The sequence below is a fragment of the Saccharomyces mikatae genome (genome assembly GCF_947241705.1).
Source record: "Saccharomyces mikatae IFO 1815 strain IFO1815 genome assembly, chromosome: 7".
In the NCBI taxonomy this organism is placed as follows: domain Eukaryota; kingdom Fungi; phylum Ascomycota; class Saccharomycetes; order Saccharomycetales; family Saccharomycetaceae; genus Saccharomyces; species Saccharomyces mikatae.
Genome location: NC_079262.1, coordinates 566025 through 584282, shown reverse-complemented (window position 1 = coordinate 584282; position 18258 = coordinate 566025). Strand labels below are relative to the sequence as shown.

The 18258-nt window shown below is 39.1% G+C and overlaps 4 protein-coding genes and 2 non-coding genes across 6 annotated transcripts; 5 read left to right on the top strand and 1 right to left on the bottom strand.

The window, feature by feature from the left end:
* Positions 1–3840: 3840 nt before the first annotated feature.
* Smki_7.trna18S lies at positions 3841–3941 on the top strand. The gene is given in 2 exon segments: positions 3841–3877; positions 3897–3941. It is a non-coding gene; the product is annotated as a tRNA-Ser (tRNA).
* A 124-nt stretch (positions 3942–4065) lies between these two features.
* Positions 4066–10926, bottom strand: FAB1 (1-phosphatidylinositol-3-phosphate 5-kinase; the record flags this gene model as incomplete). The annotated part of the gene is made up of 1 exon (XM_056222754.1): positions 4066–10926. One exon carries the CDS (start codon positions 10924–10926, stop codon positions 4066–4068), a length of 6861 nt encoding a protein of 2286 aa, XP_056082413.1.
* Positions 10927–11155: 229 nt separating this feature from the next.
* Positions 11156–12241, top strand: SMKI07G2800 (uncharacterized protein; the record flags this gene model as incomplete). The annotated part of the gene is made up of 1 exon (XM_056222752.1): positions 11156–12241. The coding sequence occupies one exon, from the start codon at positions 11156–11158 to the stop codon at positions 12239–12241; it is 1086 nt and encodes a 361-aa protein (XP_056082412.1).
* Positions 12242–12541: 300 nt separating this feature from the next.
* On the top strand, positions 12542–13132 carry IGD1 (Igd1p; the record flags this gene model as incomplete). The annotated part of the gene is made up of 1 exon (XM_056222751.1): positions 12542–13132. The coding sequence occupies one exon, from the start codon at positions 12542–12544 to the stop codon at positions 13130–13132; it is 591 nt and encodes a 196-aa protein (XP_056082411.1).
* A 928-nt stretch (positions 13133–14060) lies between these two features.
* Smki_7.trna17G lies at positions 14061–14131 on the top strand. The gene has a single exon. It is a non-coding gene; the product is annotated as a tRNA-Gly (tRNA).
* A 253-nt stretch (positions 14132–14384) lies between these two features.
* AIP5 (Aip5p) lies at positions 14385–18059 on the top strand (the record flags this gene model as incomplete). The annotated part of the gene is made up of 1 exon (XM_056222750.1): positions 14385–18059. The coding sequence occupies one exon, from the start codon at positions 14385–14387 to the stop codon at positions 18057–18059; it is 3675 nt and encodes a 1224-aa protein (XP_056082410.1).
* Between the last annotated feature and the right edge of the window lie 199 nt (positions 18060–18258).

The window sequence follows — 18258 nt, the reverse complement described above, 5'->3', positions numbered from 1 at the left end:
AAAAGAAGACAATGTCCAGTGCTTACTTGCCAATGTTGCATGTATCAACGATGCCTTATAATATTATTGGCATTTAATAGTGAAAGCCCTTAATGAAGAAAAGCGCGGGTAATAAAACGAAAAAAATGAAAGCAAACAATTCGACCGCAAGTAATTAATGGTGACTTATAATCATTTGACATGGTATCATCGCGCTATCAAATGACTCACTCAAAAACATAGGCCAAGAAGTCTGTAGTTCACTTTATATTTTTGCGTGTTCTCTTTTCTTTCTTGCGGTTAGTGTCTACGTATATTGTACGAAAGCTGCTTATGGCACTAAGAATGATTACTTTCAAATCCACACGCATTTCTTATGTAAACGCCATCACTTTTCTAGGCTTGCTATGAAAATCTGTATTATTAGGACTGAAACGCAACCTGATTGTGCATATAGCATACTCAATACCATTTTAGTTTCGTTCTACGCATTATCAGTCCTTGCCTTCCTGATTCCACTGAAAAATCGATGACATTTTGAATATGATGATACTAGTCTCATAATTGATGCTGTTTTCTAACACCGTATATCATAATATTCTGAGACGACAGATAACAATATTATTGATTGTACTAGAAGTAAATGACGATAACTGATAGCTCTTCCAACCAAAATATAGGATAATGAATGAAACCATATGAAATGAAGAAAACAGAGTTTATGGATTTTGTATAGAATTAGCTATTCCCTCCTGTGAATTCTTAAGGAGATCTCCGAGTATTTTATATATGAATAATAATTCTGCCTCTTTCAAAAAAAGAATCACAAATATCTCTAAAACCACTTCACGGTAACGCCTATGCTTCGGTTACTTCCATAAAAGTACAACGAAACCAAGACCCATTAGATGCTTCAACTATAATCAAAAAGCCACGAGTTAAAATCGGAGCGGCTTGGAGAGGATCTGTATGTATATGTTATTATGTGGATGTATAACTGCTATTTTGATTATTTCTATAATCATTCAATAAACTATCCATATATTTAGTTTGATCTTTTAAAACAAATCCATTACTTCGTTAGAACGCCTCCAACTCTATTTTTTGATGAGCAGTTATATAATGGCTGCAATCCGCTACAGGCTGTTTCTATGCAACCTTTGTATTGGCCTTTTTGGCGTCAGCAAACCAAGTAGAAACGCTAAATCCAATCATGATGTCACCCGCGTAAGATCTGTCATGATCGATGTGGAAAAGGTATTCGTTGTATATGAAAAAATTTTCGATATGGCTAATTGCTTTACGTATAGCACTGGTCATTTTCTTCTGGTGTATGGTCGAATCACACCTAGTTTCAATAGGATAATACCTATAATAGTAGGGGACCTTGCTAGCAGCGACAACTGCACACTTACCCATACTAGTCATCCTGAATATGTCATAGACTGTTTGCCAGAAACTTCCAGGAATGACCCAAAGCTCGTAAGGGCAAGAATAAACACGTTGTGCATATCCTGGCACTTGTGAAGATCTTCACTATCAATAATCATCGAGTTCGAGTCCATTACCGTAGTATTGGTAAAGCATACTCTTCTGGCGTCTGTTAACCAAGCAGGCCTGTCTTCATGTGTGATTAATCTGTGTCATTCTCACAAGCAATCGAATTGTTAGTGGCTCCTATGAGCGGGACATCTCTCCCGTTGGTATCTACAACAACTGTTGACATATTAGCAGATAGCTCATGGTCACAACCAGTCACGAAGGAAATAAAAAGTAATAAGAAGCGGAAATATCACCACAGTTTTAACATTAACCAGTAGATTCAGTATAGGACAAAAAGGTAGAGGAAATGAACGTGTATGTTAATTTAAAAATGATTACTGTTAATACTGTTGCTACGTGTGTGAGTTTACTGGTCAATTTGTTAAGGGGCTTTTATGCCGAAAGATTCACTCTATCTTGCTATTCCTCCTATATTTATTTAGTTGTGATTTTGTGCAATGCTATTTGCTCCAAGTTTCGAAGTTTACCTTCGTTTATCGTCGTCCAGCATATGGCTCGTGACTTTTACTTAAGTTGCTCTCTTTATGCAACCTTAGCAGCGGCAGTAGCGGACCCTTAAAGAGGCATGCGTATTTTATTATGGAAGAAATTAACTATTGAGTATGCATCACTCTTTGCTACCAAGTTATGGCGACATATGAAACAACCAAGACTGAATTGAGGACACCAGATATAGGAAATAAGCGATTGAGTCATACCTTGACCGTGAGCGTCAACTATGAACTTCTCCAAAACTGTTCAGACAGTAATTATCATTTCAGGTTTAAACGCAGTCACAGCTTAAGCCGAATTTGATTTCGACGTTGACTATCAATCTTTGCGTTTCAGCTTCCACTAAATTCAATGACGGTTTCTCATTATTTATGCCATCTTCGAACACTGTATGTGGTAATATTCAATAATGTGATTCGTACATAAACTGTATTCTTACTCCAACAGAACCTTTCAAACAATTAGCGATTTGTTGGAATGAAAATCAACTATCGTCTATCAATTAGTAGTCATATTACTAGTACATTATCATATACCGTGTTAGAAGATGACGTAAGTTGTGAGAAGCTAAAATGCAAGAATTGATAATGTAATAGGATAATGACTGACAACATATAAAATGACAATAAAAGCATATACAGAATTATGTAGAATTACGAGTTCCATTTATTGGATTCCTATATCCTCGAGGAGAACTTCTAGTATATCTACATACCTAATATTAGTGCCTTTATCAACAATGGAATCCCAACAATAATTGTTGATAATTAGTTGTTTAGTAAGTTGTAATAATTAAGAATAGTCGTTCCTTCTTAATCTATATAAGAGAGGTATATAAAACACACGCTGATTGGTTGTATTAAACCAAAAGGTTCAGACATAAATCAGAGTGTTGATGATAAGAATTTAGTGTTAACTCATCTTCTTATATACTAAGTTCTGGACAATTAATAGATCTTTATCTTATTAGTGCAGGAAATTCTATAATTAGAATTTCCCTACTCCATTTAAATTGGTATCACCATAAGAATGTTAGTATTAATTTACTCAACATCATTAGTATCATGTTAAAGAATGTTCGTCATCAACTACAACAATTTATATGAATAAATGTATAGTGGTAATCACTTATTCCAACATGAGATAATAGTGGAGTTTGATGTAATTGTTGGGATTCCATTTTTTATAAGGCAATAATATTAAGTATGTAGATATACTAGAAGTTCTCCTCAGGGATTTAGGAATCCATAAAAGGGAATCTGCAATTCTACACAATTCTATAAACATTATTATCATCGTTTTATATGTTCTTATTCATTGATCCTATTACATTATCAATCCTTGCGTTTCAGCTTCCACTAATTTAGATGACTATATCTCATCATTTGCGTCATCTTCTAACACCGTATATGATAATATACTAGTAATATGACTACTAGTTAGTAGATGATAGTTGATTTATATTACAACACAACAATATTAAACCAAAAGGTTCAGACATAAATCAGAGTGTTGATGATAAGAATTTGATGATAACTCATCTTCTTATATACTAAGTTCTGGACAATTAATAGATCTTTATCTCATTACTGCAGTAAATTCTATTATTAGAATTTTTCTACTTCAATTTATACGAAGACGTATAGTTGCAATAACTTAATCCAATTTATACGAATAGCTGTATAGTAGTAATCACTTATTCCAACAATAATCTCAAAATTCACCCATTTCTCACGTTTAGTATTATACTAGGCCTTTCTGCGGGATGGTTTTGACTTCTTGAAGATAGACACATTATCAGATTATGTCCCAGTGGCCGAGTGGTTAAGGCGATGCCCTGCTATTTCCTCCGAAAAGCAATTAGGCATTGGGTTTTACCTGCGCAGGTTCGAATCCTGTCTGTGACGTCAATTTTTATTTTTTCATCTCAACTTCTCATCATTCATGTGCAAGTGTCTGAAATATGATGAACATTATAGTACATAATAGTGTAGAAATAAACTCATGAACTTAATTCTATACATGTACGTACTAGTTACCTTCCCTGTACCATGGATCAGGAACCATCAAAATGTACCTTTCCATCGCTTCCCTAAAACGTTTCTTATATTGTCTTGGCGTAACAACGGTGGGCTGTTTGATCACACTTGCTCCCCCCACTAAACCCTTCTCTTTGACCCAACTTTCTAATTTTTTGTCCCACGTAAACGTTCTAATGAAATCAATGATCCCTACTGTCAAAGTATATCCTTCATTGTCGATACCAATGACTAAAGAATAATCCATGACGTTCATTTTGGCCAGAAACAACGTATCGTTCCAAACAGAAGCTCTTAGAAGTTTTTTGTCATATTCGCGGACATGGATAGGTGATTCATAAATATACTCTACCATATTTTCATCCAATAGAACTTCATTAGCTTTACCCGTTTGCTCAACATGTCTATTTCTCATAGAACCCTTTAAGTCGAATATTCTTGTCGTTTTTTTTTCGTAAAATAAATTCTCCATGATGATGACATCCATTTTATAGCTTTTAGAGCTTGATATAGAGCTTTTCACTTGAATTTGATAAAATCCAAACACTTTAGCTAAAGTTGTGGGTAAATCATGGAACATGGCTTGTGCCATGTACTCAAAATAACTCGGTGCAAATTTTATGAATGCTTCCAATTCAGCGTGTGAAAGCTCTTTTATGATAAATCTATCATCTAAAGTTTTTAAAAATCCGCTCCCACTTTTACCCCCATTGGAATCCCATTTGACACATCTTGACAAACTTTGAATAAAGTTATCTTGACAATCGCAAATCCTTCTGAAGACATCAAAATGTTCTGTAAAGAAAATCTTACATGACATAACCGTTAAACCTTCTTCAAATTGATACCTCAAATGCGTAGCGGTTTTTTTAGTCATGATTTTTTCAAATTCTTGTAAAGTATCTAAATTGGGTTGCGAATGCGTTTGTGAGTCTTGTGGAGTCCTATCACGGGTGCTTTCAATGGGAGGAGCATTCATCAAACCATCCTTGGTGGTTACTACTGATGAAATCTCTGAGTCCCTCCCTAAATTGTGGGAGGTTGTAGAAACTGAAGGCGAAATAGTAACAGAAGGATCCAGGGTTTGAATGGTTTCTCCACTAATTTCCCCTGTCTTAGGCGGGACAACTTCTGTTGTCTGTTGCTGATGCTGTTGAGCATTTAAATTCATCATTTTATTTCTATAATCAGAAGTACTCAGGCAAAATGCGATCAAAGAACTTGGTTCATCTTCGCGGATTATGACGTCACTATCAGTAAAGATGTGTTCTGTGGGACAGGTCGGATAAACAAGAGGTTTCCATAAATATGCAGATCTATCTGCCCAGAAATTGCTCAAAGTTTTCATTAATAATGATTTTTCTGGTTGGGGAGTAGATTCTACCTTGTTGACAGTGGTTGTTGTTATTACAGGTGGAAGGGGCTCCGACTTCGAATTATCTGATGTGTCTCTAACTATTGATTTTGAATTATCTAAAGTTTCTTTTATTGATGACTTAGTATTCATATGCGTAACAGCAGTGGTCTTCGCAGAGGGGTTTAGAATATTCTCTCCCCATTTGCTAATGGAATTTTCTAATTCAGTTTCCAAGTTTTGATCCAAATTGGGAGGATTACCATTGCCACTTCGGGAGTGCTCTCCCATGGGAGCCTCGAAAGTTCTAACATTTACAGCTGATAAATTATTGCCTGAGCTTCTAGAGTGGAGCGGTTCATCAACTGCATCTTTGACATTCTTATAAATTTCAACAATGGGCGTCGATGTTTGTAATCTTATAGCTTGATATTTATCCTTATTAAGTTGTAATCTTTCCCTTTCACGTTCTAGTTCAAATTCCTTCGATAGGGCATCAAAATGCATTTGATCAAAAAATGAGGCTAGTTTACCAACTTTATTATTCTTACTATATTCATTAGCAAGTGATGCCAATCCTCCTAAACTACTTTCACTACTCATTTTTCTTATGTTAGGTCTGGCTTTATCATGGGCCATAGATACACCCGTTCCACTTCTGCTCATCAAAGGACGGTCGTCAGCATGAGGAGTCAAAGAAGAAGAAACCGAACATGCGGAAGGCGTGACAGTAAGGTGACTAGTATCACTTGTTGGAAGAGTTGGATTGTCGTCTTTAGAAGTAATTATTGACACGTCATTATGTGGCTCATTCTTTATATCAGGATTTTCTCTTTCGTTCTTGCTCGTTGACTTTCCGAAATCTTTCAACTCTTCTGAAAGTAGTTCATTCTTTTCAGGGGTTCTCATCTTTAATTTCTCACCATGCAGAGATTTTTTATCCTCACTGTCCTTCCTTGAAGAATCGTAAAACAGTTTCTTCAACTGTTTGGCTGTGATACGGCTAATATCTGTTTCAGAGGGAAGATAACTTTTTGCAAATATTGCAAATGTAGTGTTCCAATTTACAGCTTTGTCGTATAAAGATTTGATAACCAAATTCAACGGTAAATGTTGGTCACAAGGACTATCCGCATAGAAACTATCCAAGTCCTGTAACATTAGTTTTTGTTCCTCTACAGCATTATTCTTAAGTTCAATTATTTTAGCTTGTCCGCTGATCACTTTATCTTTACTCATACTGTCCAATTTAATACGTTCCAAACGGCTTAAAACACTTCCATAGAAGTTATTAATCTTTTCCAGAATCTTATAATACAATTCAACTTTTAATTTAATATCAATGTGTGGTTTCCATTTTATTTTGCGAGGTGGTGTTATCAACTCGTGAACTTCCAAATCAGAATATTCCAGACGAACCACCAAGTCATTGTAGCCAAAATATTTAACATGATCTTTAGTGAAATCATGAGGACATTTTCCAATTCCTGTAACAGTATCTTTGTAGCTCCAAAACATAACCTCTAAATACTTACCAAAAGAATAATTCCAGGTCTTTTCACTAATCTGTAAAATAGGGGTAGATGTTCCACATTTCTTACAATAACTCCACGTCAGGATAATATCTTTTAATTTTGGCAATCTCGTTTGAAACTTTTCAATTAATACGTCCACTTTTCCTGACCCGTGAACATAACTTCTATAATGATCCAAATATAGACCATTACAACCCTGTTGACAGGGATATCGCGCGGTACCAACAACATTCTCGATAAACTGACCAATTGAAATATCGCTGTCCCAAAAATAGTCAATGGTAACAATTTGAGGGCCAACGCAAGGTGTAGCAGTCTTCGTTGAGACCATTGAATAGAGAACCGTTATTGACTGGTGTGACCCCGTACCGAGTAAGTTCTGTGATGAAGAATATGAAACTTCCCATTGACGACTTCTCTTTTGAAATTCAAGTTCTAAATTTTCAATTTCCGTTTCATGCAGAAATTTTATTAAGTTCCCTAAATGCTTCTTCGTGATGGTCGATTCCAAACCTTGAAGCATGTCTAGTTGGGTTTGCGGATCTAAATCAGACTCACTTTCATATTGGTTGATCCTTTCTATGAGTTTCTCTTCTAAACCTCTGGCTCTCGCCAATAAGAAGGGGATAGGGAAATCAACCGTGGGCGATACCGTCAAAATCCTATTATTGAACTTGATCAAGAAATCTGCAAAGTAGCCTTTGAAAACTTGCAGTCTTTTGGATTCTGTTCTTTTTAAATAAACATCCGTGGAAAGTTGAATAAAATTATCGTTAAAGAACGAACTCTCCAACTTCAGTGAAAAAATTGCATACACCATGAATTCAGAGACTTGTTTGATTTTTCTCAGGTTTTCAAGATTATCGCCTCGTAACAGGATCGTGCCACCCAGTTCTGGATTACAGCCACGAAGAAATGTGTATGTCTTGCTAATATTCCCATAGATAAAACTTTTAACTTCAAAAGTTTCACATTCGCCCATCTTAATATTGGTGGCCAATTTGTCCACAGAAATGGCGATATCTGCCTCAGTTAATTTGGCTATTCTTTCAATTACTTGTGGTTTCATATTAAATTGCACCACGATCCCCGAATCATTTAGTAGTTCTAACGCGTACCCACTAACGTTGGCACCAACGTAAATAATATCCGGATGCAACGACTTCAATCTTGAAACAAGTTTATCTAAATACTCACGCTCTTGCCTAAAGACAGATTCTATGCTTAGGAAATGGTTATTGTTCTTTTGATACTCCACTGGAAACATGATTAATAAAATTCTTGGGTTTTTCAAATGACGTGGCATGGTTTTTGAAGGCAGTGCCTTAGAAAAAACTACTCCATCAATATACCCGGAACTTTGAGGAGAACCACCACTAATTCTTTTTATTTTCACATACGTTTGTCTAAAATCTAATGTATTCAAATCCCTTGCGTTCAGGATGGTTCTTAGAACCTTACGCAAGGCGCCATCTAGCAAAGTTACCCATTCTTGAGGATTTGCAATCTCTTGATCATTCAGTAGTTGGTTTAATAGGGCACGCATATGTAATAGAGAAACCTCATTTAGCTCTCTTTTTTTCTCCTTCTTCAACTTGAACCCCGATATACTAGTGATTCTTTTCCAAGGATCGGTATTGGTATTGCTACTGCTATTGCTGTTATTGTTGCTACAACTACCATTGCTGAATTTCCTGTCAGTAAGCCTGCCCGCAGCGGATAAAGATGCCTTGTCTTGTAAAGGAGAAGAATCGTCATATAGATTATCGTCGCTTACTACAGACAGCAAATTGGGAGTACTATTGGTCAAAAAGTTTAAATCCCTATAGATGGAGCTTTTATTGCTGTTAAGGAAATGCTTGGTTTTACTTTTCCTTCTAAATCTCATTCGCTGCAGTGAAGCTTGTGCTCGTTGGAAAGATTTTGTAGAATTTCTCATTGATCTAATTGGGTTATCAGTTTTATGGTCATCATTTAGAACAGAATATATAGACATGGAGCCTTCATCTTCCGAAGATTCTTCCTCGTTCAAGGGATACTCTAAATAAGTTGAAGTAGATTTGGATTTTGTGAGTGGGTTTCTTTTCTTCCTATCTAGAGTAAACGCAGTACCATTACCGTTTGTGAACGTATCATAGTTGTCGGCATTAGCACCACTGCTAGCACTACCGCCGTTATTTTTACTACTGCTGTTTGTGTCACTTAGTTGCGAAGGACCTTTGGAATTGTAATTAAATTTAAATTTATAGTTCCTATGGGCATAATTTCCGATAACATGATTAGCAGAGTCTAATACTGAAGAAGATTGCGCGGAAGAGGCAGGGGTAGCCGAGCTATTGCTACTGTCCTTGTTGATACTGTTGCTGCTCACGTAGTGGAAAATCGATCTTCTCAAGGAATGCGCAGGGTTATTGATGTTATTGTTACTGCTACTACGGTTGGTATTGTTATTGAAGGTGTTGTTGTTGATATTGTTGATGGTAATGGTGCTATTGTTGGTATTGTAGTGTGGTCTTAAAGTGGAATTTGAGTTGGTATCGTAGTGTGGAAGATTATCCATATCTCTGATGGTGTACCTCGTGGGCGCGGAATCAAAGTGATGATGACGTCCGGAGTTATCATCTTGAATGTGCAAAGACCTATCATTTTCTGAGTCAAAGGAGATCTCTAGCGATCCGCCTTGCTTTGTAGCCGGGATGGCCATCTTCGGCGGTGGGGGAGGCGTCGAAATGAACAATTTTGAATCTTCACCCGACGTCATTATACTTTGCACGTCATCGTCATTTAATAAATAAACCTCATTCTGCTGTTGAGGGTTAGCAGCTGCTGCTTCTGGTTCATGAAGGCTGGAGTTGACATGATTATCCTGTGAAATAAGATGCAAATGTGAATGTGAATGCGAATGCGAATGGGAATATGAATTGGAATTAGAAGAGCGAGAGCGAGAACGGGACGTTGGGGGTTCATTCAATTGCATAGTGGAGTCGTTCTCTTCATCACTGGAATCCTCGTACGTGTCTGCATGTTCATAACAATTATAACATACTCGCATCTTGGCATGATAACCGAATCGTTCGCCATCTATCAAAAGAGTACAGCTGCTGCAAAAAATCTGGCCACATATTCTGCAGTGATGTTTTCTCCTAAAAGTATTGAATGTCTTACCACAACTGAAACATTCTTTCGAGCTCTCATCTTTCATCCAGTACTCTTTTGAAAGAACGCCATTGGTATTGATCTTATCCTTCTTGCGATTGTTGTAAAATGCAAACAGGAAGCTCTTCGACAGAGATGCAGTCAACGAGGAAGAGGCGCTTTTTATCGAGGATACTTCATCACCAACCTCGTCATGATCGCTGTCTGGAGTGCGTACATATGAGTTCTGCATGGACATTGGTCGGTTATTCCTGATGGGAATAGCGGTGACAGTGGATTTGGAGGCATAGATGCTAGATCGTTTAAAGTTGGAGTCGTTCTTGATGGGAAGCTGCAGCGAGTGAGAGGGCTTGTAGCGACTTGAATACCTCTTAATGGTGTTAGAGGGCACTCTCCCACTGGCCGTTGTAGGTATGTTTTTCTTACTGACGCTGGTATTAGCATCTACATTAGCGCTGACATTCGTTTGAGTGGTGGCTCCGGTCACGTGACTCGTCGAAGTGGAGGCTGTCACAGAGGAGGATGCAGGAGGGCTTATCTTTGGTACGGAGATGTCGCTCAAAATTGGGTTCGTCACCAGATCGGTCGTAGTCGTTGTTGTAGATGTCGACATAATGTGTAAGGATGGTTTCTTTATATAGTTTGGTCGGGCCAAGGCAGCATCGATGGTGTTTATAGATGATGTAGTGGTGGAAGACGACGACCGGACATGCGAGTTGTCAGGGAAAGGTATGGGCGCATGGAATTCTTCCGATGGCATGCTGTGTGTGATGACCTTGCGTCTGCGAGAAGAGTACTGCCTTCTCATTTCGAGATAGTTTTTTGTTTTATGATGGCCCTTTATTTACTTTCCAGACAGTTTTCGCGTTCGTCGAGAAGTACATTGTGTTACCGCTGTCTTCGAGGCGAGGGACAAAGAAAGAGGGAAAAAAGAGAGAGGGAGAAACAAAGGCGCTGAAAGCGGCTCATAGTACATATCAATACCAGGAAAGAAAAAGAGAAAGTAGAAATAAGTTAAAGGAATTGCAAGTGTGGCAATGAAATACGGTTTGCCTTTAGGAATAATAGGTCTAGCATACTCAGTAGTGCTGTTTGGCGCACAGAAGACATTTGGGTGGGAGTTGTCTTATGAGGAGTACCATGCAGCACATTTGACAGAAGCTATCAACTTGGACGAAGACTCGGACAAGAATCCTAAAAATCTGCTGTTGCCGTTTAACAGAACGCGCATTCCCGGATCGGAAGGTTCGCGCGAGACCCAGCAGTTCATCATCGAGCATTTTAACAAGACACTGGCGGGGCAGTGGGCCGTTGAGACACAACCTTTCAAGGAGAACGGTTATTACTTCAACAACCTCATTATGACGTTGCAAAACAATGCGACCGAGCACCTGGTGCTTGCCGCACACTATGATACCAAGATAGCACCCACTGGAATGGTGGGTGCTATCGACAGCGCGGCCTCGTGCGCCGCGCTGCTATATACAGCCCAATTTCTAACGCACATCGCGTCTCACGAGCGTACCCTCGAGTTTGACAAGCTGGCGTCAGTTCCAGTAGTAACGGGTTCTACTTTAGGCGTGAAAATTGTGTTTTTTGACGGAGAGGAAGCCATTGAAGAGTGGGGGCCCGAGGATTCAATATATGGGGCACGGCATTTAGCCGCTCAGTGGCTTGCTGACGGTACGATGACACGGATTCGTATGCTATTACTTATGGACCTACTGGGAAGTGGTGAAGAGGAACCAATGGTACCCAGTTACTATTCAGAAACACATCAAGAGTATCAGCTGCTCAATCGAATAGAAGACGATTTGTTGTTTCGCCGCGGTGATGGATCTATTGCCGAATCACAGTTAGCCGCCCAAGTCGCGCGTCAACGAAAACGCCTCGACCCGACGGACTACCGGTTTCTGGGGCTCGGACATTCTGTCGTCGGAGACGACCATACGCCTTTCCTTGCTGCTGGAGTACCTGTACTGCACGCAATTCCGCTACCATTCCCCAGCACATGGCATACCGTGGAGGACGACTTCCGGCACTTGGACGCTACGGAGACTCGTCACTGGGCGCTGCTGGTGTGCGAATTTGTAGTACAGTCGCTGCGCTCTCGTACAGAGTGATAAATCCCCTGTTTCTTTCCTTTGTTAATTATGGTTGCCCCCTGATCTGGGGATGTGGGGTGGGGTGAGGTGGCCCAGTCGCATATCCAGCACACCGCTGTAAAAAGCTTGCACATACCCAGACAAACACACACACATATATATATATACAGACAACCATGATTTGCCTGAGTAGATTTTTGCGCGAGTGAGATCTACTATCAGCAGCGATGAGAGCAACTACATAATATATAGAAACTCATTCATTTACGCACCTACGCACCTACGCACACACGCACACACGCACACAGAGCATATCTCATGACGGACCACCACTTGAACGCGCCACAGCTGGGCTCGTCTCCCAGCTTTGAAAGGTCACAGGACTTCCTCAATATCGACGAACCACCCTGCGCACAGGAAACGCCCAGTGTTTCTACATTTAACCTCCCGGGCCCAAGCGCCCCAGCCCAAAGCGTAGACAAGCCCGTACCCATGATGAGACGGCGGTCTACTAACTACATGGATGCGCTAAATTCCCGAGAACAAGCTCGGGAGCGCGAAAGCAGCATCGAGGAGCACGCCCCAGGTGCCGAACGTAGAAGCAGCGGTCCCATGGACTTTCAAAACATCATCCACAATATGCAATATAAGGCCACTAATGATTCTGACCTGAGCCACGCGGGCGTGGACATGGGTGACTCCATTTCACATTCACCTGTCGGTTCTCGCGCCGGTAAAAAACCAATTTTCAAGAACTCGTATCTTGACAGCAATAGCAGTAATGGTAACGGCACAAGAATCCCACGCGATTCCGCTCCTCAGTTAAGCACGCGCAGAAAGTCTTCTTTCAAGTACGAGGACTTCAAAAAGGATATCTATAACCAGCTTCATATGTTCGAAGACAAATGAAAGCCGCAAGCTTCATCTAACACCTCATTCATACACATATACGTAATGCCCATCTCTCTAGCTATTTCTTTACGTTTTCATTTCACATATACATATATATAAGCTATGCGTTGCGCGTTGTCCCTACCCGTTTTGCCGTTTGCGCTCGGCGGCTATTTTCCTTTTCTCGCTAAGCAGATTATGACGCTTCTGTAGTAGTGCTAGATTGAGAATAAGCTGTCGTCTATTGGCCAGTATTCTTATTGCTATACTAGTTCCAGTACATGGTTAAAAAATGGCTCAGTTTAGTGAAAGTGCGGGCATAAGGATTGATATTGTAGATGTTGTAATATAAATCAACTATCATCTACTAACTAGTAGTTATACTACTAGTATATTATCATATACGGTGTTAGAAGATGACGCAAATGATGAGATATAGTCATCTAAATTAGTGGAAGCTGAAACGCAAGGATTGATAATGTAATAGGATAATGACTGACAACATATAAAATGACAATAAAAGCATATACAAAATTATGTAGAATTACGAGTTCCATTTATTGGATTCCAATATCCTCGAGGAGAACTTCTAGTATATCTACATACCTAATATTATTGCCTTTATCAACAATGGAATCCCAAAAATCATCTCAAAATTCACCAACTTCTCAGTCTGAACCATTGGGTTTAATAGAACCAATCAGCGTGTGTTTTATATTACTTTCTTATATAAGTTAAGAAAGAACGAGTTATTCTTAATTATTACAACTTAGTAAACCACTAGTTATCAATAATAGTTCATTGTGATTACTCACGGTATGTCTTCGTTCGTTTAAGGTGTGTTTTGCGATACCATTTTAGTAAATACTGATGTTTCTTCTACGACACAGTTGCTGCTGTTAAGGTTGTTTATACAGCTTCAGCGGGAACATCTCACAACAATTGAGCGCAAGTGGTTTAGTGGTAAAATCCAACGTTGCCATCGTTGGGCCCCCGGTTCGATTCCGGGCTTGCGCAGTTTCTTTTTTGAGGGTTTTCTCTTTCATTATTTTTTGACTTGTTTTGACGCATTCGAGATCATATCAGGTAAAAGTGAAAAGATTTGTTAAGCTTTTGAATGCGAAGAAAATTCCTCCACTTTCCCTTAAAAGAGAATAGCCACTTTTTGGACACGCAACAAAGTCTGTTCTACGATACTTTGATATTTTCGAACCTTCTAACAGTTGCTGTTCTAGATAGATTGCTTACTCCCGATTAAGTAGAGAATAATATGGTAGAATCTTCAACTGTAGAAAATCTGGAAGGCAATGTTCAACCTCCCCTAATTAATGGTGCTAGAGACTCTTATTCTGTGGTTTCAATGGAATCACCCCTACTAAGTACGGATGTGTGCCCAGAAAATAAAGTTTCACTAACAGAAGCTGACTTGGATGGAGCGGTAAATGTCACTGACGACTTTCTAATAGAGCTGCCACCTCAAGAACAAACTTTGAAACCGAAAGATACCGAAAAGCAAATCCAAGAACAAATTAAGACAGAAAACAATAGAGATACTACAGTGAAACCTTACAATTCTGTTGATAAAACTGTAGGAAGCTCTTTACAAAATGCAAACTCTAAAGATTTGGAACAAAAAGACGAAGAAATTGAAATAAACATAGATACAGTAAACCCCGATAAGAAATCATCTACAGATACCACAACAAATGTGGATGTGGTCACTAGTAAGCCTTCCACCAATGGTACGATTAAAAATGCGGAAGATACATCATCAGTCAAAGAACCAAGGGGGGTTGATGTTGATAATATTCCAATTAAAAAAAACAAGAAAGGAAGGAAGAAAAAAACTGTTAATAAAAAAGGTCGCATTTCATCAAATTCTGCAGGTGCCACTGATCTTTCAAAACAAACAACATTAGATTCCATATTAATAGGTATCGAAGAGTACCTGCAGGACGATGACTTAAAAAACGAAGATATCAAAGTTAATGTCATCAGAGGAGAACTTGCTGATGTACAAAGTTCACACAGTCAGAAAGATAAGGTACCTTACGGAGATCTATCAGAAAAGAGACTTGATGTGCAAGAAACAGATACCGAAACATTTAGTGAATCCGCTCAAAAGATATTTAGTGTTAATGAAATCAACAAAGACCACATTGATGAGGCCTCTTTGAAAGATCAAAACGATGTTAGTATGGACAAGATAGAACACGCCATATCTGAAGAAGGCAATGCGATTTTGTACTCCGGTGGAGAAAATGAAGCGTCTGCTGGACATAAACAAGAGCCTCACAGCTTGAAAGAAAATGACGAAAATGTACAGGCTTCTACAACAGAATATCTATTGCAGGGAAAAACTAAAGATGCTGAAAGGAGAAGTTTAGCAAAAAGCGAGTTTCACTTCAATGTGGGTGAATCAGAGCCCTTAACATCTAGAGAAGTTAAGCAGACTGAAAGCGTTAAAGATTCTACAACACCTCTAATTCTCGCAAGAGAAGATAAAGAAGTAGAAGTGAGTGAAGAAAAGCATATCTTGGAGCGAAAAGCAAAGCAAGATCACGAAACCGTAACTGCTAATCATGAAATTGATAGGAATGATGATACTGAAACGGTTAATAGTAATAATATCCTCACACTTGAAGGAGATAAGCAAAAAGTCAATATTGACGGAATTCCAAACCCAATAATGTGCACTAGTGATAATGAGAAGAACGTAGAGCACAGTACTGATACATCCCTGAACGTTGAAAAGGAGGAAAAACTGGCTTTGCCAGAAGTTGGAAAGAAAAGTGCAATTGAGAAACCAGAAGCTATAAAAGATAATGAAGAAACCAGTATTGAAGAGGGATCAACACCTAAAATCAAGGAAACTATTGATGACAATAAAATGCAGTCAGAAATGGCAGATGGATTTCCCAATTATGAATTGGAAGGAAATGCGAAGCCTGCAATAATTCCAGAAGAAAGCTCTAATTTCGGGAATAATCCTGAAACGTCCCCTCAAGAAAGTAAGCGGAATGAAGGTGCCACCCCCGAATTAACCAGGGAAAGTATGAAGGGAGAAGATGGAGAGATTGCTGAAGTAGTAGAAAATGATAGAATATCGGACGCTTTCGAAACCACTGAAGAAGATCTCAAGTCTATTAAACAAGATAAAGAAGACAGAGATACCAGTGTTCATGGATATATTGGAGATTTAGAAGATGATACAATAGCAAGCGGAATCAAAACCATCAAGGAAGACATAAAAACAAAACAAGATGGAATTGTTGAACCTTTGGAAGTAAAGATAGAATCTGAGGATAGTGCAGCAGCAAGAGAAGTTTTCGCGACTGTTGAAAAAGGTGCAACAGTTGAGAAACTTGGGGATAGTATTTCTGAAAGATTCGAGGATATTCAAATCACGAAAGAAAAAGAAGAAGAGATTCCCAAGGAAGATACGAAGGACCAAGATGCTGAGGTGGGCGAAGTTTTGAAAGAAGAATCAACAGCAGATATTTCAAGAGCTGTCGGGAGTTCCAAAGAGGAATACAGATCTCAGAATGTCAAAGTTTCAACAGAAGAAGTTGAAACTACACAAAAAGATATAGAGGATGCAACGTCCAAAAACCTTGAAATTACTCAGAAAGGCAATGAAATGATCAAGAAAAATGCAGAGTCAAAGGATGGTGGAGTTACTGAGACTGTTAATGAAGGTTCCAAAGTAAAAGATGCTGGAACCGACGAAAAAAATATAAAAAATAACAAGAAAATAGCAAAAGGAGACATCGAACGAGATTTGGAAATGGAAGCCTCCAAGGCAGATGAAGCTAAGACAAGGCCTAAAGCTCTTGAAATCATCGCGAGAAGGGACGAAGAAAATGAGGAAGTGGAAACTGCGCAAATTTCAGGGGAAGAAGCTTATATGGGCGGGAATGAGCCTTCTGGGACCACCAACGAAGATAATAAGGCAGAATATTCCAAGACTGCTGAGATTTTAGAAGACGCTAGAAATTGTTTGAAGGCTGAAGTTCCAAAAGAAGACACTGAAGCTGCAACAAAGAAGGATGCTGCTGAAGACGGTGCTAGTCCTGCCAACATTCTCAAAGGAGCTACAACAGAACATAATTATAAGGATATAAAAGTTTCTGACGAGCATGAAAAGACAGTCGAGTTGCCTGAATTGGCAAGACAAGAAAAAATGCTTTTGAAAGGAGATAACGAGGAAATGAGAACCGAAGAAAATGAAAAGATGAATTTCATTCCAGATCTTACGATGGAAGAAACCATTGTAGAAGATATTGGAAAAAGGGAGACTGAAACAGAACAAGAAGGACAAGAAGAAGAGGGAGAAGATGAAGAAGGGACATGCCAGCTAGATTTCAATGACACAGAGTCAATCAATATCGAAGGTCCAGGCAATGAAGAAAATGAATCCGAAGATCAGAAGACAAACGAAGATTCCAAAGAGCCAACCGCAGACGACATTTTCAAAGATATCCTGGATGAAACTGATGAGTTTTTGGAGCAGCTAAAGATTGTCGACGACTCTGAAATAAACGCTTTACTTCAATCACTAGACGCGAAAGATACTGCCACTCAAACCGCAAAGCAACCCATCCAAGACCAACCCAAGCCTCAAGACGTAATAAAGACCAGTGAGATTCGAACGATGAATGAACAGGAACCTGTCTACATATACACCTCACTAGCCGGAGGTGGTTTCCATATGATCCCGAGAACAAATCGCTTAAGCACGATTTTAACTGCCAACAGGATACCGTTCACCTACAGAGATCTTGGAACAGACGATGAGGCAAGAAAAGTATGGAAAACATTTAGCAAGGGTAGGAGCCTTCCAGGTGTGGTCAGAGGACACAACGACTTGATAGGGAACTGGGAAGACATAGAAGAAGCCAACGAGGACTACAGGCTGCGGGAACTTATTTATGATATTATTTAGAAATACCTAAACATGCTACATAAGCAACGTAACCTCTTGACAGTACAAGGGATTTCAAACTCCTTCCCCCCCTCCCCCACATTTTTCTCACACTAAGTGATATTAAGAAATCTTGTCAAGTATTACTCTACTGATGCCAATGCCACGAGCAAAGTTCGCCGAAAGAGTTTTCACAAAAGCGCCGCAAACGGAATCTTTC